This window comes from Lichenostomus cassidix, chromosome 7, assembly GCF_008360975.1.
Source record: "Lichenostomus cassidix isolate B80296 chromosome 7, HeHo_3.0, whole genome shotgun sequence".
Lineage (NCBI taxonomy): Eukaryota > Metazoa > Chordata > Aves > Passeriformes > Meliphagidae > Lichenostomus > Lichenostomus cassidix.
In genome coordinates this window covers 6,761,094-6,788,369 of record NC_139488.1, presented here as the reverse complement: position 1 = coordinate 6,788,369, position 27,276 = coordinate 6,761,094, and the positions used below count along the sequence as shown (strand labels likewise).

The following is a 27,276-nucleotide window of genomic DNA, read 5'->3' as shown; positions in this document are numbered from 1 at the left end:
TAAAGGAAATTCAGCAATCGAACCTGTTTGAACCTGTTTGTTTTTAAGTGCAGTTATTACACGTGAACACTGATAGACCCAAGCTCTTCTGAACTTCAATTTACATTAAAAATACATAATTTTCACATATTCTTGACAATTGCTAAACTGAAACTTGTTTTTTCCCTAGGATATGAGAATAGAAATGTCACAAGTCTTACTATGAGTAAAATAAATGACAGCACTGAATTCTTAATTCTCCTCAGGTTCTGAACCATTATTAGGAATCCACACTAATTGCATTTCATTGTGCCTGACAGCTTCTATATATAATATTTTTCTCTTGTTGGGGTAAGCAACAGAGAAGAGCACACAAAATTAACTGAACAACAAAGCAAATATCTTTGAATACATGAAACTCCAAAAATTTAGGTAAGGTCAGTAAGAATTTTCTTATGAAGAAATGAAAAAAGAAAGAAATTAATCAAAACCCATAAAATGATCCCAGGAAACTGAGAATATAACTTCACAACCTGATGATAAAGGCAAGAGACAAAAACTGCCATGGGCAATAAGAAATAGTGACAGACCATTTTAGCACTCTGGATCCAAGTCAAAACTCTGAAAAAATATCCAATACAACAACTGGTCTGCTTCTGAAACATGGCAGGCTGAGTTTTAAACATGATCAGAAGTCATCAGGAAAAAGAAAAAGGAATAATTATATGGTCTCCTAAACAAAACAATCTACAACCCCCAAGTTTCGTTCTCAGTTGTGATAAATCAATCCACAATTCCACAATTAAAGAATATAGAAATGGTTTGTCAAATGATCTGGAAGAAGCTTGGCAACATTATTGAGCATGTGAAAAGTATAGATCTGTTGACAGAGAGGTTATAAATAACTACACAAGGGAATATATCAGTGCTGAAGAAGAGCACAGGCTTTGGGCTTAAGCTTATTTTTCCTGCTATTGGGGCATTCAGTGATCTTTCAGCCTATTTTGCAGCTTTTGTGAGTAAGTGTATCTTCCTTTTGTGATCATGTGCTGATCTGGACACTTCTCTGACCTTGATTCATCTGGCTTTAACAAATAAATTAACTAGATACACAAGGATGCAGTGATGCTGTCATTTCAGGCTGGCCTAAGGTGTGCAGAGTCCTTTTATTTCCAGCTTTGATGCTGATGCCAAAGCAGAAATTTTTGTTACATAAAATATTTACACTCAGTTCCAACTGAAGTTACAGCTACTTATTAATGCAAGGGCTTCACCTCAGTGTGTATCACACTTAAAGACCTTTAGAAGAGAATGTGAAAAATAAAGAAATGAGATCTCCTGAGCATTTTCTACCTTACAAACAAATGGGGGAAAGAGCAACAAAGCTGTCAGTAAAAAAAGCTGCACCTTTAATGCTCCTTCTAAAGACTTATGTTCAATCATAAACAGACCATGAAAAGAGACTAAGCAAGCCAGAGGAGCAACATCTATAGCTCTGAATATTTAGTGGTTTGATATCCTTTTGGAAAGCATGCCATTTCAGATTGCTACAAATCCAGAATAGCTTCTTACAGCTAAAAAATATCCTGCTGCATGAGATATTTCAAGTATATTAAACACAGTTTGAAAAAACAGCTTCTCCAAGAATAAGGATGCAATGAATAAAGAAAAGTCACTGACTCTTAGAGGTTTTAAAAGCCTCCAGCACATCCTTTGGTGTATGCAGGCAAAAAAAAGACAACAATGTATGCATTTTATGTATATATTTATGTGTGTGTGTGTGTATGTACACACATCCTGGAATAAAAAAATACAAAATTCAACTTAATCCTTACAATGCAGAAAGCTCTGTACCTATCAATCAATGCTTTGCTCTGTATGTCTTCTAGAAGGCTGCTCATTTCTACCTAGATAATTTAGTTCAATAATTTATTTCTTCCTTGTATAATTCTTAATATTCTAAATTATTTTTAAAGGTTATTTATGTCTCCATGAAATATAAGCTAAAATATTTACCTTTCTTCCTGCTGAAAGCACGATTCATGTTGGAAAATCTATCCAGTCAATGATGCTTCTGGGTTTGGTTTCTTCCTCCCCACTTTAACCTGCAAACAACACACATAAGAAAACAGAAAATTCCATTACTATAGTTGAAGTCCTATTTATCTTCATATTAAAGACAGTGCAAATGATCCTAAGGTTTCTGAAACAATTCTGAGAAATAAAGCAGGGATGTGCTTTGCTGAGGAAAAGATCTCAGTGTTGAGAAGATCTGTGTCCAAAACACCCAGAAAGACATTTTAAGGTCCTTTAGGCTCTTCTCACTAAGATTTCAGAGGCACAGAGCAGGTGGTATTGTAAATATACGTGAAGACAAATTCCACACACAAACAGGTTGGAAAGAGAGCTTTAAAATGAATGCTGACTACAGGACTCCATAAAAACCCTCAGTTCACATTTGCAGTGCCCTGTTTTGGGTCATTTAGGCTGTCAGATTATTTCAGGCTGGGCTTTTGTCTTCACATGGGCTTGACATTAGGGGAAAAAAAAAAATACAATATATAGACTCTTCGGCACCCAGGGACTCAACACCGAAAAATTACCTCCTATCAGTGCTACTAACTTCTTGCTCCATTTACCTCAGATTGTACAGTCATATGTATTTTCTTCCCTTAAAAAGATCTACCTCATTTACCTCAGATTGTACAGTAACTTATATTTTCTTCCCTTAAAATCATGGATACACTTGTAAATTCTTACTTAATTTTTGACATGGAATACTATTTTTGAATTTTACTATTTATCAATATAACAAAACAAAATCCCTTGCATAGGAAGCTACTCAAGACCATCCTATTCTGCAGTGTAGACCTTTTCCTTTTACAACCACATATAAAGATATTCCCATTATACTACTTTTCATTCTGTTCAGATCTTCCAAGCAAAAGTTGCACCAGTGTCCCTTCTCTTTCTCTGCTTTCCAAGTAGTACAGTCAAAGAAAAAGAGAAGATATTGGATTGTAAAAAACGAAAATCAAAACACCTTGCAATTAGCTGATTTTTTTAATCAACTAGAACAGTACCTCTGGCTTTGAATAAAACCCAAACTTAGGCCAGTATTTCAAATGTCAGCATTAAGATGACCAACAAATTAATTCAAGATATTTTATGCTGCTCATGAATGCTTGTGGTGCTTACCCCTCTTGTTCAAATAAGTTCAATACCAATTAAAGCCATTATACCCACATTTCCACATAAATATTTGATATTTTTCAAATTGGAACACATGGCCGATTACAGCTAAAAAGCAAAAAAACCAACAAAACCTCAGTTTTATTGTCAGCTAATCACTGATGCAGCAGGACTTCTTCTCCCCACAATCCCATGGGAATGGAGGGAATTGGATTGGAATACGTCCTTTTTCAGAATGCCATTTTTTTGTGTATTCCTATCCTCATCCAAGAGATTGCTAAGGAACATATTTGAGATGGTTACTGCACAGAGCATCTTCTAAATAGAAACTCTGCAGGCACATCACAAGGCAGCTGGCTGGCCATGTTTGTAGAGATCACCATTCAAGTATTTTGTTTAAAAGAGTGTAACTAAATATATGCTTCTTCCTAAATATATGCTTCTTCCTCAAGAGCGAGTGTACATTACCACTGAAGTAACCTACACTAACAAAAGCCAAAATTTGTTGGCTACTTAGCTAAAAATGGGCAGTATTGCCAAAACTACATTCATAATTTCAATTCCAACAAAACATCAGTAGAACAAAACACAGATGTGGCTTAGGCAACAAACAATATCAAAACACTTAATCAGTGTACTTCCACTTCACACAGAAAATGTTATTAAATAGGGAAGCAGAATTAGTTACACAAAACTGCATTCACAATTCCCTCCAACTCTAATAGGAACAAAATCGTCAGCCTCTTAGATGCTGAAAAAGCAGATAATTAAATGCTCCACGAAGATTTTCTATTTACAAAAGACCAACCCAAACACCACAACATTCATTTCAATCTCCTCAGTTGGGCTTGGGGCATGAGGGTGGTATGAGACTGTCATACACAGCATTGGTAAGTTTTCAGTCAGAAAAGCAAAGTTATGTTCAGACATATCCTGCAGTATCTTTGTTCACAATGTTCCAATGACAAAGAATAAAAGAAGTAAGCAAGCTGTTCTCTGAAAATGATGGTAGACAGGTTTTTTTGGCAGAAAACAAACAACTGTGTTTCTGACAAATCTCAGCATACAAAACCACTGGAACAAACCAGCCTGTAAAGAACCAAAAGGAAGGCAAGACAGAAAATCCCATTCTGGTACAGGGAGCACTGAGCATGAGTGGAGAGTCCTCCACATAAACCACTTGACTTTCAAGGGTAAAGCAGTCATAACAATCAGAGGCACTAGGGAATAGGAATGTGGACCAAGCCATTCCATTACTCATCACTCAGGAAGACACACCTAGGTAAAGAATGTTTCTCCACCTTACTCTGAAGAGCTTTCTTCAGCTTGGTCCAGAAACCAAAACGTACTGGGAAACAGAAGGTTTTCTCTTCCGTGGAGGATTTCAGAAAATGGTTAACTGACAAAAAATGAAGAGTTCTGACAGGTACAAACTAGGGAAAATCTGGGCAATATCAGGTTATTTCCTTCAGGGCAGAGGGAAAAGAAACAAAAGGAAAAAAGAAAGGAAAGGCTTAGAAAATAATTCTGTTGAACTAAAAAAATCTCGGTAATAGACCAGCACTCTGAGCAGGAAGAGACATGAAACCCAGAGTCTGAACACTGACATGGGCCTATGTCCTGGGCAGGTGGGTGTTTAAGCTGTCATATCAAACTTTAAGTAGTCACAGGAAAGCAAACACCATCATCTCCTTTTTCTTTACTGTCATTTACCCCTTGGTTTTCACGGTGGGGTGCTGTCACAGCAAGGGGAAAGTGCAGAATGGCAAGGGGTGACAGAATGGCAACGAAACAAGTGGCCTTGGTGACTGTGATGTTGGCAGCTGTTTGGACTGGGGAGTGCAAGGGTGGCAAGATTTGGAGCTGAGACTACTCAGTAATTACTTTTGAACACTGCCAATCCTGTTGGTCGCTGTCTCCTGTGCTTTATGCAGCAAAGGCAGTGAACAATGGAGGGGAATGGCAGAATTCCAGCTGCCAGCACAAGAGGCTGCAGCTCTCCCTGCCTGCTGAAACAGCACTGCACTTCACACAGGCATCTTCACATGCCTGAGGGTTCCTGCAGAATGCTGGGGCTTGATATGTTGGCTAAATTGAGAGATGTCTCAAGAGAAGCCAAGAGAGAAAATACTCAGGAAGGGGAAGAAACCAGCCATGAATGTAACTTGTCTCCTTTGTCTCGTATTTCCTCTTACAAACTGGGTATTCCTGAGGACTTATTTGGGGTTTCCCCCACAGCCAGTCCCTTTGAATGGCATGGGCTATATCAACTACCTGGCCTGAACCTTCTTTTGTACTCTTCTTTTTCATTTCACAAATAATTAAAACAAAACCTCCCTAAAAACTACAAGTTTCACCCACCTAGTCCCCTTAATAAAAAATAAAAGTCCAATCTGTCCCTTCCCTCTCACACACACATCCAGTTCCATACAAAGACAAATTTAGCTTCAGAAGATGTGAAGATTCAGACTCTTCCCCCTCTCAGATCCCAGCCTTTCAACCATACTGGATAACATTCCTGAAAGACTGAAGCACAAAATGTCTCAAACTCTGTTTCAAAACAGGCCGCAGCACACAGGAATGTGTGATTCATTGATTTGCAATGAGACAGGCTTATAAAGTTATTTCTGAATGTAAGATGAGAAACTGGAATATAGTAACAGCTCTGTAAGTATTTCTCTGATTTAGACCAAAAGTCCATGAAAATATTACCCTAATATAACTTGGGACATAAAGAAAAAAACTATGATAATACAAGACCGCATTAAGCAATACACAAGCCCAAGTAAACATCTTAATATCAGGAGGCACTTTCCCTTCCTTTTGTATGAAAGTAACTAAAACACTAACTTGCCACAACCATTTTTCCCCTGAAACAGTAGAATAATTAACAATGGCATATCAATGAACATATTTTAGTGCAGACCCAAACCTGCACTGTCATGCAGCCTTTCCAAATGCTTGGAAAGCAGCAAGCCCTTTCAATCATGGTTATGAAAACATATATGCCCTTTATGTTTATAAACAATAATAGAACAGTCTGTAGGGCGGTAAACCAAAACTGCATTTAAATAGAATTTAGCACTACAAAAGTTTCCAGGAAAAATAACTCAAAACCAGCACAGCTCTATGGGCTTCACCAACATTGAAAATCTTTCAGTCAGCTGAAGTTGTTAGCCTATGCTTGTGCTTTATAGCTCACAGAAGCACAAATGGAGTAAGTAAATAATATGAAGGAAATTAATTAAAGGAAAGAAATAAAGGAAAGTATTCAGTCACTGGAAAAGTTTAGTTTTAAGGTTTTGTTCATCACCACATTTTCAAAAGCATTCATTAGCCAGAACCAAGTGGCATCCATACTTTCCAGCTGAAGGTGAACCTGCAGAAATACAGTTACTTTTATAGTTTTTCAACTTTGCAGAGTACAGGGTGGGGAAAACTGGTAGATAGATCTAAAACTCATATCTTCCCACTACCAAAGCAGATGTTGCTGTTCAGATGTCAATATTCCCAACGGGACAGGGCCCAAGCAGCTCTGAATGAAGAGAGTGCCAGAGGTGTCACTGGGGCTCACCTGCCGTGAGTGAAGAGAGGACAGAAATAGTCAGGCAAACACCAAAACAGCTGGAAGTCACATCCCTGAAACACACCTTCCAACACACTGCCTCTCCGGCTGTGGAGGGGATGGGCAGGAACATCCTAATCTGAAGGGTGTAGATATTCCTGCACTCTGAGATGACCCTGCTCTCCCCAAGCTCCTCAATCTACCAGGAAGGTGTAAGAGTCACACATGCCCTTTATTTTTCTCCCCCTCTCTCAGCTAGTATAAATGTAGTACTGTTGTGACAAGTGCTTTTCAGGCCACAGCAAGAATTCTTTCAGACTACAGGTAAAGCATTCCTCATACAGTAGATCTGCCAAAAAAAGTATTCACAGAAACCAAGGACAAGCAGACAGAAGTGTTTTGCTATAAATATCAACATCAAAGACAGGCCAGGAAGCAGAAAATCTATGTGAAACTCAAGTATTTCATAGCAGTTTCCCAAAAACTTTTCTAAGTGATTTTTTACTCTTCCATTCCCTAAAATAATCTGTTCCTTTCAATAGGAAAAAAATGAAAATAGAGATGAGTAAACAGGTGACAAGGGGATATCACTCAGACAGCTGACAGCAAAAACAATTCCTTAGGCAAGGTTATCACTAACTTTTGTTTTACAGCAAGAAGAAATACCAACATCAATAAGTACAACAAAAATAAATTGAAATAGAACTATGAAGAAAATGTGTTTAAAACTGTTGCAAGTACCAATAAATCCTCAGACAAGTTGCTAATGGAACAACATTTAAAAACCCCAGACAAACAGAAAACACACTTGTTCCACAAAAATTGTTCTCTAGATGTCTTAAAATTACATTGTTCCTAATGGTTTGAAAGAAATATTGCACTTCCCAGCACATTTATGGTAAACAATTACTTTTTTATTATGCTCATTTATGCTGATATATATTAGTGGATTACATGACTCATGGAACAAATGGGAGTTTACGCTATTTAAACAAAAGGAGTCATTTCAAACACAACAGCATCCTCTTCTGCAGAAACTGGATCTATTATTTAGTTCATTATGACAGAATAATCATAATAGGATATAAGATGTAAGACAAGCTTTCTTTTGTCTCCAGTCCACAAGCACCAGTGTTGAGTCAAACATGAAGGATTTCAGTCTTGTCAGCCTAATTTTTACTCCACTGTACAAGAACTTACAAATGTCAGACACTTAGAGCCAGTAGAAAGGCTTTACACATGTTCTCTCCTGAAGTACTCAGACACTTTCATCTGCTTCCAAAAGACAGACAGATGGCAAACATCTTGCTCACTTGCAGACAAGAGGGTCTCTATTTCACATCCCATTAGCCATTTGATCATCTAGATGGAATCAGAGTGAGATTTTTGCCTGTCCCACTGCTTTCAGATGGATGATGGTGTGCCTGGGGAGCTTGGTTAGTGTTCTGTTTTTAACAGCAACAGAATGAGATTCATCACTGTGCTCCACCATGGACAGGTAAACACAGAACAGCTCTTAAAAATAAACCAGTTCTGGTGGAAAGTATAACTGGACACCTGAGCTTTTGACTCACAGGATGAATCATTTGCCAGAATTGCACACAGTCCTTGCTTGGGTGGATAGATAAAGTTAACAGAAAAATATTCCCTAACAATGATAATGGTTACTTGTGTGCTGGCATCACTGTTTCTCCTCTGGAAGAGCTGACTGCTCCACAGCAATCCAGAGAACCTATTTATTTAATTACTGGCAGATTATTTTCAAGCCCTTCCTTGTGTTTTCTTTAAGGGGGAGGGAATGTATTTGATACTCTCGAGTTTCAAAACAGCAGCAAATTTTTATTAATCTTCTGAATTTTTTCCAGTTTTATTTATTGCATTAATTGCATTTTCATAATCACACTGTAAAAAGTGCTGCTGACAGAAAAAATCAGAGACCAAAAGACTCATTGGGTATTCTGAAGGTAAATTTCCAAATAAAGCACACCAGTTTTAGAAATAGGTTTAGATCCACTTAGAGTAAAACTCATCATATTTAGCAGATCTGTTATAGAGGTACAAGAGTTTAACAAAAGGCATCATTCTTCTGCTCTACCAAAGTATATCTTGAGAAGTGCATCAGAAATACCATTGTGCACATATGCTCAACAGGTCCCAGAAGACCACTTGACATGCTTCCCTCAATGTGCATTAACCTTAATTGAAGTTCAAAAGCTGATCACTTATGTTCCAAAGACGATTAAGACAAAGTGAAAACCCCAGATGTCTGTTTAGACAAAAGCAACCAGAAAAATTCAGGGTAGGTACCAGGGAAAAAACCTGCAAGGGAAGAATGAGGAGAAATGTGCTTTAATCTCCCCACACATGGCCCTCTATTTTCTTTACTCCTGTACAGCAGACACTGGATATTTTCTTGGCTGCAGTCCTCTCTCCAGGAGCTCAACAGGCTCATTCGAATTTATTATAAATGCAAAATGAATAAAAACAATCACCTTTTCCTCAAGGGATCTGAACTATGACACTCCGAATGGTTTCCTAACTCTGAAATTAGTTTGGGTTTTTTCTTTTAAAAGGAAAAGCTTTTGGGCTTTTGTTTTTATGGGACATGTTTTTTACAGCAAAAGATCAATACAAAATCAGCAGAAATCATCCTCTTACAGATATGAGTACAATACAATACCTTATTTAAACCTCTTTATCTGCAGAATTTAAACTCCATATTGTTTTTCTTTAATTTGGAGACCCTTGTCCCACAACTGTCCCTCAAAGAGGAACTAGATCCCTGTACAAACTCTAGGCATACAGAATGCTATGAAGTATGTCTATGCTGACCATCACTTAGCTCCAGTGCTAAAGGTTATATGATGAAAAAAAAAAAAAAAATCACTATTGTAAAAATTTCTCATAAGTTATTTTCTCATAAGCCATTTATTAACATATTACATACTGCTGGAAGAATGACATACAAAAGTGTTATTCACTTAACAAGAGTTTAAAAAGTGTCATTCACTTCACAAATACTTAAAATCCATGATACTGAACACAAACCCTTACTATTGAAATCAATGGATTTCTCATTAAGGTTAACACGTTCAGGTTCCTCTCTTTAATTAGCTAGCCCCAAGGACAGTTTTCAGTTTTATTTATACAGATAAGATGGGCTTTATTAAGTGATTTCAACAGTTATCAAAATTGAGAGAAGTTGGCAATATCCATTTTCTCACTTGTACTCAATGAATCTCAGAGGGACTATCTTGAAAACAAGATTATATTGGTTTTTAGGCTTTATCACATTATATTCCTTTAGCTTATCTGAATACAGTCTGAAGAACCCAATCATTTTGATAAGGTTATGGTATGAAGTTAAAAGTACAGATATAAAAAGCATGGGAACCAAAGTCATATTTCTGACAAATTAATCTAATCTCTGCCTTTTAGATCCAGCATATAGTCAAATAGTTCATTAAAGTGTCTCTTCAGGAGAAACATTCAGGTTTTGCACACCATTACAGTCATTAATCTTATTTCAAGATTTTGGCAAGTGATCCATCCTAGAGTAATTCAGTGTAAAGTACCAAAACACAGACTAATATGTAACCGAGTTTCCAAGCCAGCAAGTGCTAGCTGTATCTTTTAACATGGTTGGGACTAAGGAGAACATGCAAGTTGTTAAAAACATGATAGATAAGCAACAAACTCTGATCACATCACACACAGAATGGTGCTGGCTGTTTGGGACTGGGACAATTCCAGTCCTGCTCCAGTTAACATCCAGTTAGCTGAAACATGCTGCAAGCCTAACATCATGTTCACAGCTTATCCAGCTCTGCATAGTTTAAAACCCTCAGTGAGGCAGCTTCAATATTTGGCAATGGACTGTCTTTGTCCACCCTTCACAAGCACATGACACTTGACTATGATCCTTAAACCACTACACACAGCAACTCCCTCCCCAGGCAGGTGCCAGTCTGGGCTGAACCTCCAGAAGCAAGGGAAAGAAATAGAGAATCATCCTCCCAAGTATTGGGAGGAAATTGAGACAACTGCTAACATCACATTCAGTGGCTGATTCCATAGGTTAATGAAGCGATGTAAAAGAAGAGGGATGTGAAAAGTAAGTACCAACACATGTCATGTTGTCAAAGAAAAATTTTAAATTTTCCTCTTGAAACCTGGGGGGACTGGGGACACAGGGAGAAAAGTAAAAAAACCAAAATTAACAAAGAGACAACACACAACAAAACCACAAAACACCAAACCTCAAACTTTGGAAATACAATATTTGAAAAGATGGGAATGGACCCTTGCCAGAGTTCCATACTGACTGGCTAAAATGCCCATGCCAGGAATTTATTTTCCTTTTCCTTGTCTACAGATCTGAGATACCAACTCTGGTCTATGGCTTTGAGCATGGTGACTGGAGCAAACACTGAAGCAAAACTATGCTCTGTTCACAGCACCTCAGTCCTTTAATCAAATTAAGCTTCACTACAAAGGTCTCATCAATTCAGGGTATGAATTCACAATGTATCAAATGTGACCCCTTTAAAGTGAGATTTTCAAATGTATTTGTGCAGGTGAAGCCTGCAGGCTAACAGAACCTAAACTACATTCATACATCTTTAACATGTGTCCCTGGCAGTCAGCAAGAGGCACGTGAGCACCCAGAGCTGCCTGACTTGCTTGGAAAGCACAGCTGGCAGGGCTAACAGCTGTCCTCCTGCATTAGCACCACAGCTCCAGCTCCATTCCTTTACTCCATGATACCCCCAGAACACACAGCCAGAGAGAATCTTCTCCTAGAGAGTTATCAACGTTCTACTTCAAGGGGAGAAAGCACACAACACAAACTGCAGTTATGCACTTGAGAAAATGTTTTTTTCAAAAGCCAAACCTAAAAGTGAGCTGATGAAACAAAAGCAGGACCATCAACACAAAACTGCAGCCTGTATCCCACAATTGCACCAAACCCTGTGCCCATCTCCTCTGCTCCTTCCCCCAACAACATTCACTGACACTGCTGATTCTGTGAATCACAACTGTTCAGATTCTTTAAGCTCCTTCCAGGACAATCACATGCAAATACTACAGGCAGTTGCCAAAGAAAATTCAATTACTCAATGTTTTGGATTCATATACAAACACAACTTCATGAACTCTCTGCCAATGCTTTTCCAAAAGCCTTTAATGTTGCTATGCAGTCAAAGAATGACAATTCAAGAGAGCAAGCTGTGCACTTCTACTGGTATTTATGTATTTCACAGTTCATTTCAAAAGAAACAGCTAGCTGTACTGAAAAAAAAAAAAAACCAAACTTGTGTGAAATTATGATCTTAAACAGTCTTGCTTCTACTGCAGTTACAACTTTTTTGGTAAAAAATGAGCACAAAGCTAATAATTGAGAAATGCAGCAACATGCAAGAATTTCTTTAAGATGGAATAGTCGTTACAGGCCAACTTTACAAATACCCTGCTCAAACACATCACATCTTTAGCTACAGTTTTCCACACTTCTCTAAAACTCATTCTGTTTTAATAGAAAATTTATGTAAGAAAACTCAAGTAAAGCTCATTCTTCTTGGGAAATTGCTTTACTACACAGGCACAGACATAGATGTGCACTCTCCACTGTCTCCTGCACGTGGACAAAAAGGGCTGAATTAAAAGGACTCTGCTTTTAAAACAAAAAAAAGGGAAGCAGCCAAAAACCAGCAGCATTGAGATCACTTGAGAAAAAGTCTTTCTCAAAGAAACCTTTTTCCTCAATGTAAATACCAATGTAAACTACAACATAAATTCCTATGCATAAAGAAAAAATATGAAGAAATATAGGGGGGTAGGTGGAGAAGATGGAACCAAACATTATTAATTAGCAGTTTTCTTGAAAACTGATAGAATAAGGCATTATTTAAGCTAGAAGGGAATTACATACCTTGATCAATGGAAAAGAAACTGAAGAGGAAGTAATGTTGGAAGCTGGGAGTAAAAGAGCCATGAGGTACTACAGTGTATTTGCAGACAGAAATTGCCCATCTCTCTGCCAAACCTCCAGTCCTTTTTCTTCACTTTGTTTACGACTGTGACATGCTATGCCTTCCTTGACAGAAGTAGGTATTCCATCTTTGAAATGGTCCTAGCTGACCATCTAAGCTGAAATTAATTCTTTTGATACTGAGGGCAGCTCATATTTCCTGCTGTTGCTCTATGACAGTGGATAGGTCACTGAAGCAAGGTCCTGGACAAATGATACTCTTATTTTTCATTTATGAAGTTTGGAACCAAGAGGTTCTCCTCCAAATGCCTGGAATAAAAGGAGGATTGATTCACCACCATACCTTTAAACCTGCTTAACTATTTGACTTGGGAAACAAGCATACATTGAGTACACCATTTTATTCATCTGTTTGCTGCTACTGTGAAACTCTGGATTAATTGTGGGTTTATTGCTATTTTATGATACTAAGTCACTATCTCGTGTGCCACTGTATTATTTAAAATACTAGCAAGATGGAGATCTTGCAGACTGGTGTGAATATGGGGTACAAGCACAGGCCTGCCCTGTTACAGAGCCTCCTGGCAAAAGCATGGCACCTTGCAAAGTTTTCTGCTTTATTGGCTAAGGCAAAAGGGAGAAAATGCACACAGAAAACCCAATAAAAGTTGTCTGTGCATCATCCCTTAGGTCACTTTCCATGAGATAGACAGTTCTGCCCTAAATTCTCATCCACATGCCACTGTCAACTCTATGTCATAACTCACATTAAATAGAGGGGTTTTGGTGGTTTTTTTGTACACAGTTGAATTCCAGCACTGTGTCCAAGGTTTCCAACACTGAATATTCATTCGCATGAAACCAAATCTTTGCTTTGCTCAGGGTCATGAACAACCTCACTTGTGACATTTACATCTATTGATCTGCCTGTTTTGTGAATACTCCTTTATAAGATGTTGATCAAAATCATAAATTGACAGTTCATGGCATTAGAAGATCTGCACATTTCATCTCCAAGTCAAAGGGATTGTTTTTTTGCTTAAAGAATCACCCTTTGGTACTTGTTTTTACTTCTCTATATCATGTTAGTTTCAAACTGGTATTTTTTCAAGACTCAAAAAGTCAGTAACCAAATTGTACAGAAATTCCTTGGTGATAAATGGCAAGTTGCTGGCAGACACTGCTACTTCCCCTTGTCAAAAAAGGTAATTTTGAGATCTATCTTTATTCAATAGATGTACAGACACCAGAGATGTGTGCATCTTCTTCAGCAAGAGTTAAGTTGAATTTCTGCTGTTGAAAAGATAGCTACCCAGTGCATCCAAATTTGAGCACCAAGTATCACTGTAAGTGCAGTCCAAGCTGCATAACAAAACAGCCTTGTGATATTGGCAAATAAAAAGTCAGTCTTATGTTATCAATCAGGGATAATTTTATGAGCAATGAGATCCACTCTCCAAAGGAAAGAAATAAATTATAGACTTGCCTTTAGATTTGTAACAAATTACCACTTTGACTCGAGGTTAAAATACCATGTTTTATCTTGCACTTGTCAGTAAGCCATTATCTGTGCAATTAAGGTGGCTTATCTGATTAACAGAAATCCTCTAAACTGCAGTAAATCATTTCTCTAAGGTGAACAGCAATTGACTTACTAGAAAATCACCCAGTTTAGCTATCAGTTCTTAAATATCCATAGAGCAGCCATTATCATAATATTTGACACCTCCTTTAATCACATAATAAAGACTTGCCACCTTCAGAGCTCAGAATTTCATTTTATAGACAGGAGGGCAGAGACACAGAGACTGATGTTGAGAAGACACTTCTGCCACCATTTAGCACTCAAGGATGAAACTCTGGAGAGACCATATTTACAAGCAGGTATGAAAATGCAGAATCAGGTGCTGGGAGGCCAACACCTGGAAACACTGTGTTTTGAGTGAACACCCACAAAGTGAAACAATCAAGAGGTGTAGAAGAATAAGAGGCTTGTTTTAATTTTGAATGCCTCAGCAGAGGGGAGCAATAAATGGAGTTTTAAGATTGGCAGTTTTATCTGAACACTTGTTGGGGGATCTGCTGGAGCACTGTGTGAATGACAACTCACCAAACACACAGTGCCTTAGCGATGGGAAATGGCAAAAGCACTGAGCCATGGCATTTACTGAAAGGTAGCACAGAACTCCTCACAGATCACAGCAACACCACAGTCACCCTCCAGGCTGTCACCTCAGCCCAGCTGCTGACACTGCTGCCACAGGCACAGCAGCACTCAGGCACTAATGCCTTTTTAAAAAAGTCCTGCATATTCATGTCTCAGTATGGCAGAGCAAACACACCATGATGGACGTGCCAGAGAGTTACTTTCAGAGCAATAAGTCTGCAAAAAGGATTAAATTCACCCAGGAAAATAAAACCTTCCCAAAGAGCAAGGGATGCAGGCAGAATGCAGAAGAGAGCCTCTGACAGCATCCCTACTTGCCACTCTAGAGCCATGAACCTCAGAGTAGAGGCTAAAAGTTTAAGTACAGCATTTAATATTCTTAATTTTTTTTTCAAAATGCTTTTATTAAAGGTGTGGCAAACTTCAGGGAAGTACTTTGATATTTTTTTCCAAAAAATGTCCTAGTGTGAAAAAGAGTAACACAGCAAGCCTTTATTTTCTGTTATTCCACACCACTGAAACATGACTTATTTGGGTATTCAGTTCTGATATCCTTTAATTTAGGTAGTTGCTTTTAAAAGAACAAAATTTTAATGTTCCTGTCAAAGTGGATTTTGGGTTAGATTTACAAATATTCAAATTACATTTATTAGAATTCTCCTTTGGTAGGATTTTCATCTTCATCTCAAATCCCATAGTAACTTAAAAATGCAAACTATAGATGATGTAAAGAGGATATATGTTTAGAGAGGCGATTAAGTAAATTTTTATTCATGGCTAAATCATTCATCAAGTTTTTGAGTTGTCAAAGTAGAGACTTGCTCTCAAAACACCCACACATTTTCTCACACTGTTTTTCAAACATTTGTAAGACTAGCTGGCCTTTATATTGCCACTCCAGGAGCAGAAAAAAGTGTCCCAAAAAAAAAAAAAAAAAATCAGAAAATAAGTTGGCAGGATTGTGGAAACATCACTTCTAATGGATCTAGGCCCTTGAATACTCTTTGAGGAGCTCCAGTCTTCCCACTCCTGCACTACCACACAGTTAAAGCTGAGCAGGAAATGGAAAGAGCATCTCCTTACAAAAAGGAAGTAATCCAAATGAGGGCAAAGGCACTTTACTGCTTCAATACTTATGCAAATAATAAGCTTTTTTAATTTAGTTAGGATACTTCTGTATCATCCGTCTGTAAAATAACAGAATGAAACAACCTTGAAACATTAATTGACATAATAAACAAATGTGTACATTTTCCAGTAGTGGAAGTGAATTACATGCAGTGATTTATAAATGTAAAACAAAACACAAACAATGGGAGAACAAATAAAACACGAGTTACAAGACAGTGCCTTCAGTCTTAACAAGAATATTACATATTTTCATACCAAGCCAAGATATGAAATGTAATTATTTCCCTCTCTCAAGAGCAGCAAATTAAAAGACTGCAGTTCATCTTTTTCTCCAGAAGGACAGAAAAAATACAACCCCTTTCATACTTGTCAGGAATGCTAACTTCAAGGAGAAAGATCTTAAAGTAATTTATAAATGGAAATAACAAGCAGCAACAGATTGCATTTGGAAGTCCAGAATTAATTTTTCAATTTCACATATCATTTAACCAGTGTCAGACAAAAAGAATAAAAAGTCCTAATAATATCTGCAGTGCAAAGCCACTGAGCTGCTGACCACCAATGGATTGACTTGAATGTGACTCAAATATGGAGGAGACTTGCAGTTAAAACCAGATTGAGGGTTAGAGAGAGGGCAGCTGTGTAACTCCTCTGTCTGGATCTCTACTACTGAAAGTAAAACACACTATAGAGTTGTGTCACAAAACTATTCGAGTTGGCCTCTGATACTTTGATTCATCTGTTTACTCCTAGAGAAAAGTGCACCTCTAGAAATACAAGAACTGAAAGCCACTGTGGGTTTCTAATAAAAAGAATAAAACAAGCAGATTTGAGGAGTAGCACCAATAGTAGAATGTAAGTAACCCAAGAAAGCACTGAAAGAGTGCACAGGGAAATGACAGACATGGGGATTTCTTCCAAACACCCTTCCAACAGTATTTGTGGTTTGGGGAGGGCAACTGGGAAAAAAGACAAATGCAAGAACAAAATCCATCCAATTTTTGTCTGTTTGCTTTTTTTAATCACTATTACCTGTATTCAGACAGACTTATCTCCTCCTGGAATGGTCATGGCTGGGGCATCCTTTCATTGCTGGTGTCCTGCAGAACATCAGTTGGGCTATTCTGCTTGATTACAGCTAATTGTAAACACTGATGCAGCAGGGCATCCAAAAGCTTTATCAGCTACAGCATGGAGATTCTCTGGCTGCTGACACTTCTGAAGGACAGAGCACATCTACATATTGATGAAGCCCTTTTTTCCATAGGAAAGGCCTCAGTTCTCCTGGTTATTTAAATTAAAAGGGATAGAGCAGCGAGAATTACATCTCAAACATACTTTAAACTAAAGGGTAGTTATAGTTTGACCTTATGTATAATGCCGAAAGGCACTGCAACTCAACCATTTATTTTAATGATACAGCAAAAAGTTTGAGATAAAAACGTTTTAAAATGATATAACTGCTCTACTTGCAGAGAAACTAAAGCCTAATGCTGAACTAAAAATAACAATAATGCAACAATAATGCAGGTTAAAAAAAGGATAATTGCCCATAAATAAGAAGTTAATTAGAGATGTGGCAGAATCTTCACCCCCTGCAAACTTTCAAAAGTTAAATGGCCCTGTGAAAAGGAGTGACTCTCCCAAATGGCAGGATGCCTGCAGGAAAGGTGACTGCAAGGAGCTCCAGGTAATGCACTGAACCAGACCTGGAAGACATTTCACATTTTGAATCACTTGGCTGCAGCCTCGGCTGGCTCCTTGCCCACACCACAGGCAATAAAGGAACCAAGACAAAGCAGTGCTAAAGCCAGTCTGGCAGTCAGGGAGGCAGAGATCCAGCAGCACAGGCTGCAGGTATGGGGGCAGCTTGGCACACAGAAACACAGCTTTAAACAAGCAGGTCACAGTTAAGAGTATGGAGCACATGGATTTCTATGGGTGCACCGAAACTCATGTCCCCTACAAACAGGATCCACTTTTGAATCAACAAAATAAACACACACAACAAGAAAACAAACCCCAAACACAATCATGCAAATATCTTGCAGTGAAGACTGATTTCATTGTGATTTTTGAAGGCCTAAAGATCTACAGGAAAAATTTTCAGAATCCAGACTGGGTAAATAACTCTGCCCACCTACTTGAACACTATCTTCATGTATTTTACTCACATCAGAACATCATTCACATACACCACACAAATGCACATATGCTTTTAGGTGCTTTAAGGAAAAATCTCTTTTGGGTGTACATATTTAATACTTATGCATACTTAATATAGCTTATTAAAACATACTACTACTTTTTTTCCTGAGTTGGAAAAGACCCACAGGGATGGATCATTGAGTCCAAATTCTGGCCCTGCATGGGACAGCCCTGAGAATTTCACCATGTGTCTGAGATAATTGAGAGAAACACTTCTTGAATTCAAGCTTGGTGCTGTGACCACTTCCCTGGTGAGTCTGTTCCAGTGCCCAACCATCCTCTGAGGGAACACCATATCCAAACCACGACCCACCATGTTATTTATCACTATTGTACAGTTTTGACTCTTTCACGTGAAAGTACATCTACTTAAAAAAAACCCAGAAACAATCTAGACAATAGCTTCAGATGCTTTAAAACCTTTGCTAATGCACTTAAATTACTTACAACCTCACAGGCTGGAAATCAGAAATGCAGCCCTTCAAAGAGTGCAGCTCTGATGTTACTCTATCACTAGTCACATAAATAGTTTTACATTTGATTTAACACATTCTCAGAGCAGTTGTGCTCCTTGCTGCCTTCTGTCCAAACACTCCTACTCGTAGTGCCTTTCTGCAGTGGCAAAAACAGTTCCTGTCAGGAAACTGTGCTGAGAAAACAACAAAAAAACCCCACAAACCCTCAAAAACCTGTCTTAAATTTTCTCCAATCCCATGTAACAAAAAGTGAGGTTGGGCAGTAAACACTGGAAAGCAGAAGAGCAGCAGGACTGTCTCTGCCACCTTCCACCCTGCCTTGTAGTGTGGTACTGGACTGGAAACCCCAGCCTCCCTGTACATCAGAAACCTTTCAGCAAATAATGATCCCTTCTGAGGTGTGGTGACAGTCACACTTCAGCCCACAGACAGGTTGTGCCAAAACAGTCAGAAAAGACACAAATTAAACTCATTTATGCTCAATTTGCTGCTTCTAGAGGCATTGTGAGACATCAGCTCTGCTTTACAAGCCATTTAGATGCTACAGCAGAGACAAACTCTCTTAAAAATTGTTTAAAGCAACTGCAGGCAGCACTGCACTAAACTTACACAGAGTGTAGAGCACCAGTATGTGCAAAAGTCAGAGTTCATTAGCGTGCTCTAACCACATGAAGACATTTTTATTATGCCCATTTACTATTGGAATAGGCCATTAAAAGAATTTTGAATACAGAGTCTGGGCAAACAAATATTATGGCAGCCCTGATAAAACAAAGCTTTCCCAATGAAACGTTAAATGGCAGTTTTGCTCTTGGTGCAACTGCTTTCTTAATCTTGGTTGGGATTTGAACTTCACTTTCCTGTTGAGAAAAGAGCACAAGGGGCATTACACATCCCACTGGCCTCTCCTGCAGGTCTCTCAAGAGTGCTTCACACAGACACTAATTTATGGTATTACACTCTTGGACTACAAGTACCTCAAATTCCACTTCAGGGTATTAGGCCAACTGCTGTTTAAATTATGTGTAAACTAGTTGAATCATGATCCTCCACTGGAAAAGTCTGCCTTACAGATCATGTCCTTAGGGAGTTGAATGCTGTAATGACAACTTACCACCGAGCTAATCAAGAATCAGAAAACAAAGTTACAATTAACTAAAGCAGAGGCACTGAAAAACCAAATCAATAGTGCTATCCAGCTGAACCAGGTCATGCATGCCAGAATCTCCTACTATTTACTACTGCAGTACATGACTCCTACAGTAAAAATAAACTTAACCCTCTGCAAAGTAACAGATAGTGAAAGATGTCTTTTTACTCCACTACAGTGAAGTCAGAACTTGCTCACTGTCTTGGGTGTTTTATATCCTATCACTGGTCATTCCCTGATTTTGAAAATGTCAGTGATTAACCCTGGCCGTAAAGGTTGTGTAGGTCTGTGTGTTTCCATGTAACTTCTGCTCTAACTTTACAGTGATAAATGCTTCATTTGCTCAATAAATGATGGACACCAAAACTGCATACACCTTTAAAAGCCCAAGGACTCAATTTTCCTAAAATAAAACCTTTGCACATAACACCAGATTTGTCTTTAAAGCCCAGAATTCCACACACTACATAAGCCTGCTGCAAATCAGCAAAAGAATTTGTATCTAAGAATCTTTTATAAATCTGTTTCAAAATATTTTTACAAAATTTTTCTGTGCTTTGGACTTGTTATGAATCCTGTCAACCACGTTTTTTGCTAATGGGTCTGGTTTTGCCCCTCGCTGTGCAAAGACAGACCCATCAGGAAGTCCTGCAGACCTAAAGGCGAATACAGAACATCCAGAGGAGAGATTTTGAGTTGCTGTTGTCAGAACAACTGAACAGTCAAGTCACAAGCATACTCACTGACTTCCTGAAAACTAGCAGTGACTGAGACCATCCTTGGTCATCCTACAAGATAATGCCATAGCAATAACTCACAATCCAAGGAACCTTTACTTGAAATACAGTATTTGCATCCCACCTACACCATGGTGCACCAAGGAGGTCAGGAGAAACTGCAGCTGGGAGATCAGTTTGGATCAGCAGTGAAGGCAGGGCAGTGCTGTGCAGAGGCTGTAATATCATTGCCAGAGCTATGCTGGGGCCTTGGTAAAGACAGCCTTTGGGAAAGCCAGCAGCATCCACAGCCTCAGCCAACCTCTGCATTTTTTCAGAGGTGCTTCAATGGCTTTGGGGATTTATAATCAATCACTTGCTCTAGACCCCACTCCAGCGACCAAAAAAAGCCAGCCAAGAGTGATTTTGGTAATCACTAGATGGCTAAACAATTGCTTTTACAATTAAACTTTGATACATTGTTTCAGCTCTGACAAACATTGTTTCAGCTCATCTTCCTTTCCCTAAGCTAAACAAAACATTCCTTTTTCCAGAGGCTCCCCGTTCCCTACCCACACTTGGAAATCATTTAAAGCATTTAATGTTTTTGACAAGTATACCACAACCACTTCTATAAATAAACTCTAACACACCATAGCACTGCAGACCCCCAAGTTTTGCTTTTTTCCCCCCAGTAAATTAGTGGAAACTCACAGCTGCTGCCTTTCCTTTACCTAGGCAAGCCTTTCTCTCTAGCCTACAGAGAAGTGAAGCAAGCAGACTGCAGCTCCAGTGGGCTGCAGCATCTGAGTTATCAGCTGTGGAGAAAGGAGGGACATAAAAACGGGGAAAAGGAAAAGCCAATTTGTAAGTGTCATTCCAACAAGCATTATTCTCTTTCAGCAATAGGGTTGCTGAAACACAGTTACTTACACCGGGGGAGCTTTGGGTCAACAACTCAGTTCTGATAGATGCTCAGTGGGCCTCATGTCAAGGGTGCTGTTTAATAGGGGAAAAAACATGAGCATCTCTCTAACCCCCAAACTATATCGACTTCTGTCTTTCTTACAAGCACTTTATAAGGAAAAGAAAACCAAAAAACCAACTTGAGTCATTCACTCCTTTCTTAAAAACCTTCCTCTACTAAACCACAAAAAATTAAAATACTTGCTTAATCCTTTTCTGCAAAACACTGCACAGCAACAATTACACCAGCTTACGCTTCTGCATTCCAATTTCTTGCCAAGGTACAGAGCAGACACTAATTCTCATGTGGAAGAGATCACTCATTTGCCAGCATTTCTGAACCTTTGTTACTGCTGCTTTATAGTTTCTGATGTAGTAGAATAAAAAGAAGAAATTACAGATATTAGTTGTGAACTAGAGTATTATCAAAGCACAGTAATTGTTTTCTAATTTTCAGAAATGTAATGCCAACAGCTAAATGGAAATATATTCCATGTAATTTAATACAGTTCTGCTGGAAAGGTGTAAATCAAACTAAAACGCTGTGAGCAATAGATCTGTATTTTCAAATAGGAATTCTGATTAATATATTTTAACATAATTTCCATATCCATATCTGCCCTACACCAACAAAATAACCACTTAACACACAGAGCAGTAGTTTGACCATTTTAAAATTTAATTCCACTAAATATGAAGTGCACAAACCATGCAAAATCAGACAAAAATCCCAGCCCTTTAAGGACAAACTGATAGGCAGGCTCATAATTATTAAAAGAAAAATAAAAGAGACATTACTGCACTCCCACAGATTCTAGGAAATGCATCTGTAGGAATGGTATCACATCTTCTTTCAGCATAAGGAAGTTCAATCCCCTCTCATGCAGAACTGAGGACATGAAAACACTCTCTTTACTGAATGTTTGAATAAGCCATGCTAGCTTGAATCTTGATTTTTTGATGATTCATTCTGAGATATTTAGTTATACTATTCCCTCCAATCCTCTTGGATCTGTTAATTTTCAAGTACTGAGATATCAAAACCTAGAATTTTACCTAATCAGCAGGGGAATATTATTTCTCTGATCCATGAAATGAATAAATGACTTTACATCCTCTATATACTCCTTTCATTGATTTATCTTTTGCTGCCTTGGTGTAAAAACTATCTTTGAGATGAATATAATCCAAGCTATTTCTTTTCCTTCATTTCTTGTGTCTCTACTTCATTCCTCTTTCCCTGACATGGCTGCTTTCTTTTCCCCCCCTTACTTTAAGAAAATTACCAGAAACTTATCACAGTATGCAGTCCTTCCTCACCTTGTACCATTTTCTCTGTTAATTGCCACAGGGGTTTTTTTATTAGTTCTCAACTGTGTTTTGCCAAAAAAAAAAAAAAAATCAATCCAATTAATTATGTTTTCCCTTTTTCCTATGTCATTAGTCAAGCTGGCAAGTAAAACCAGGTGACACCAAAGCCTCTAGCACATTATTTAACAATTTTCTACAGTTTCATATTCCTTTTTTCTTTTTTTGCTCTGAGTTGTTACTAAGAACACAGAGTTCTTGCATTCAAGGGTTTAAAAATGATTTCTCAGCCACAAATATTGATGTCTTTTCAGCTACAGCACGGAGACCACCAAAAACAACTACAGCCTGAGACTCCACTCCAACAAAAGAACAGGTGATAAAATTTACAAATATCCAATTCCTTATCAAACATGTAATTCTTACCATCAGATAATCTTTCCATCTTCATAGAAACATAAGGAGAAACAATAACAAAACAGATGACAAACTTTATACCAAGTCAGCCTCACCTCTTTGCCTGGGAAGATCATGGAACAGATCCTCTGAGAAGCTCTGCTAAAGGTTCATGGAGAGCAGGGATGTGATTGAGACACAGCAGAGTGTCACCAAGGGTCAGTGCTGCCTCACCAACCCAGGGGTGAAGACCCCAAAAGTGTAACTAATGACAGTTTATTGGTAGAACACAAGCCAAGTGCTGAAACATCAGAAAGCTTCCCAAACAGGCTGTACACTGCCCCACAACATTATAATTTCACTGCCTTGTTATTCTGCCAAACAGAATGTGTGTCAGTTTTAGTAATTATACAATGCATCACACTCACCTGTTGCACTTGCTTCTATCATGCCTTCATAGGGATACCAAGATAAAAAGTGCTGAAGGTCATTTGTCTAAGAGAATGTGCTCTGAAGCTACCAGATACCTTTTCCCTTGATCTGATGTGAAATGTATCCTGTACCATTTCATCACTGTGACAGTACTGAACTCAGCACACAAATGCTACACTTATTGATACTCTACTAGCCAGATTTTTCTTTAAAAAAAACCAAAAATCAAGTGAAAAGGCAGAGGAGGGCAATTTCAGCTTTTTCAGCAATGGATTTTTGTTTCTAAGCTTTAACTGTTTTTTAAGAGTTTGATATTCCAGGCAGAAGATAAAACCATTAACTTATTCCACATGTAATGACATGGTGATTCTGCTTGAGATTGTACAGCTGAGCACCTCCTATTCCTCTGAAGACAGCAGAAGCTCTAAATTCTCAGCCTCCCCCTCTGCAAAGTCAAGTTTTAAAGACAGCATCTACTCCAATATTTTCTTGTCAACTGACACAGGATCTAACCCAGAAGTCAAGTCTGAAACACATATTTAAGTGTCATTCACACCTAGATTGACACCTCACTCATGAGATTGAAACCCTGTTTAATAAGAAAAAAGTACAAACACTTCTGCTTGCCTCTCTCTGTTTTGTTTTTTTTTTTGTAACTATATGGTAACTGTGCTTTTCACATTAAAGCAGAACAAGAGAAAAGGGCATAGGGCACTCTGGAAGGCAACACTCATTAATGCAGTGTTCAAGGTTAGATCCAAAGGAGCAGAGGAACTGGGATACACTGACTCAAATGGCTCTACTCCCTTCTGCTTATTTGCTGTTCACCCCATAGCGCCTGAAGCTGTTGACACAGCTGCCTGCCAGCAAAATTTATTTAGAAACTCCTTCATATTGCATTGTTCACAGTCACTGTAACCAATATTTCAGGAATTATATTTATAGAGCAGCTGTGGGCAAAAGGACTCGGGTGTGCAGCAGAAAGGCAACTCACTGTTTATATTCAAGGCACAGACATTGCAGAAACCATATAGAGATGTTCTTCAACTGAATTATCAGAGAAAGACATGGAAGTACCTTGGCTGTGTTTAGCTCTCTTACAGTGGCCAAAAATCTGTCTTTGTCAGAATCAGTATTTTCTCACTTATACCTACCAAAAGCAATCCTGCACAGTTTCAGTAGTACCCACACCATAAAATAACACATCTCAGCTATCAAAATACATTCCAAACTCTAGAAGTCCCAGGATGTAGTACAACTCCTTCCTAAATACTCAATTTTTACTCTTCCTTTAAGAGAGGGAGGATGCCTCTTTTATAATTATAGCTTCATAGAAACTACGCCAATTTTGGAAGACAACAAACAGCCTTTAGTGAAAGCTATAAAATCTGTGAGGTGCAGTATGCTTGACATCATCTCAGAGCAAAATGTTCCAAAACATTTCAACTTGGCTCTTTGAAAACTCAGGATAAATAACCACACTTGTCCTAGTGGACTTATACAGCACATCTGAGGAAAGTACATTTACTTTGATTATAACATTAAAAAAAAAAATTCCAAATCTTAAATCCACAGTAAAGTTTCCACAGTCTCCAACAGCCACAGCTAAGGAAGCTGTCCTTCCTAAACTCCCCTTTCCAACTTTGCTTACCCCATCCCTGTCTAGTTTCTTCAGTTCATAGATGAATTCCCTATTGGAATCTTACAGAATCTTAATGTGCTTAATAGTCTCCCCTTTGTTCTGCCAAGTATTTAACCTTCTTCTTTTGCAAGGTCATAAAAATAATTGTTATAAATTCTCTGGTTCAACAGACTACAAGATCCTGCTTTTGTATAGATGGGAATAAAAGTCTTGTGTGTCTCAGGAATTTGGTGTCTATGTATTTCACATTAAAATTAGCTTTACTTACATACCCACAGATTAATGCTGACAACATCGTTTCAAAAAGAAAAAAAATTGATCCATGCTGTAATGTGAAATAATCCTGGATAATTAGTCAAGCTAACATGTAAAGGCCTAAAGTAAATTCTAGAAGATAGAAGAGAGAAAGCAAAGCTGCACTCAAAGGAATTAAACCACCCTGCAATATAAATGTTAGAGCAGTCCCATAAAACAATGAGCTATAGCAGATTATGGAAGGAAGCAGGCAGAACATGAATTAGCTATCAGCAACACTATCCAAGTTGAAAAGAAATGTCATGACAAGGCTGAGGGTTGTCTAAACAACCTGTTGCTCATACAGGCTTCAAAAAGGGTACTTGACATGGTGCTAAAAGCTTTCAATGATATAAAAGGGAGTAGACCAACTGGCAAAAAAAAATTCTCTAAGCCAATCTTGTCTCTTGAAGTTAATTCAGGGAGAGGGATGTTAGAGTACTTCTCAAAGGAAACGAGCTTTTTACAGTTCAAAACCACATTGTCCTTGACACAAGGAAAAGGCTAAGGGAGAAAGAAAATAAAGTTTCCAAATTAGTAATTTCTCACACCTTAAGTAATAATGTATTTGCAAAGATGAGACTAAAGATGCAGTCACTCTTTAGCAGAGAAGAAACATCAAAGTAGAATATTTATCAGCTCCTCTGCACTGGGGACATTTCTCCCAGGGATATTCTGAAGGTGTCTAGGACTGGAGGAACAAGCAATATATCCAGCTCTGCCACAGGATGCTTCCACTATGCTTTGTTTCTGGAGTTACACACATTTTGATTTGTCTCACCAGGTATTCAGGCAGCTGCAGGACTAGCAGAGATTGTTCCTTTGTACACCCCTGCAGATCCTGGGAAAGAGCACAGGGCATTTTATTCAGGTTGCAAAAGTCACTGGCTAATGGGAATGACTCTGCTCAGCACACAGGCCAGCTCTGTGTGACTCACTGAGGAGCCTCAATGCTGTGACCAGGGTTGAATTAACTGCCACAGTGAACAAAACACTCAATGAACCCATCTGATTTTCAGACAATACATCTCATTTCTTGTTTTTCTTGGTAACATCATTGCATTTTTTTGTGCTTCTTCCATTATTATTCTCACTAAAAAACAACAATGTAGACAAACTACATGCTGCAGGAGTGCTGAACAGAATTTTCCATAAAAACATGAAAGAACAACAAAGCATAAAATGTAGACAGGACAGCAATTTGAGAGTTAGGATAAAATATTACACTTCTTATTTGACCATTACATGGCATCTGTGCCTGAGACATGCAGAATGGAGAGGGTATGAGCATATCAAGCTTAATAAATAAGCAAAACATTCCTGGAAATATTGGAAGGAGACTCACAGGAGTTTTCAACTCTTTGTAGTTGGTATTTAACTCAGAGGGCAAATTAAATAGGGGAAGCTGACAAACTGAAATATGTTCTGCTGTATGATATGCATGTACCACATGCAAATCTTTCTTTATTATACCTCGTTAACTTTAGTATTCTCCAAAAATCTTTAAATGGAATCAAATCAAACCAGAATTCCATACAGTTCTACCAGGACAACTAACACACAGTGGCCTCACAGTGGACAGCCAGCCTAGAGCTCATAATCTAAGAAATGATCACACAAGTTTTTCCTCCACAGCCAGTCTTTGCAGACATACAAACACCT

The 27,276-nt window shown here is 38.3% G+C and overlaps 1 protein-coding gene across 9 annotated transcripts in view; it reads right to left on the bottom strand.

Moving 5' to 3' along the window:
- The window catches only part of GULP1 (GULP PTB domain containing engulfment adaptor 1), a 138,749-nt gene that overhangs the window by 69,609 nt on the left and 41,864 nt on the right, over positions 1-27,276 (bottom strand). For all 9 annotated transcript variants that reach the window (XM_085065972.1, XM_085065970.1, XM_085065975.1 and 6 more), the window contains one exon: positions 1,996-2,084. In XM_085065972.1, the coding sequence (XP_084922098.1) occupies positions 1,996-2,023 (28 nt within the window). In that variant the 5' untranslated portion in view covers positions 2,024-2,084. The remainder of the gene's footprint in view (positions 1-1,995; positions 2,085-27,276) is intronic.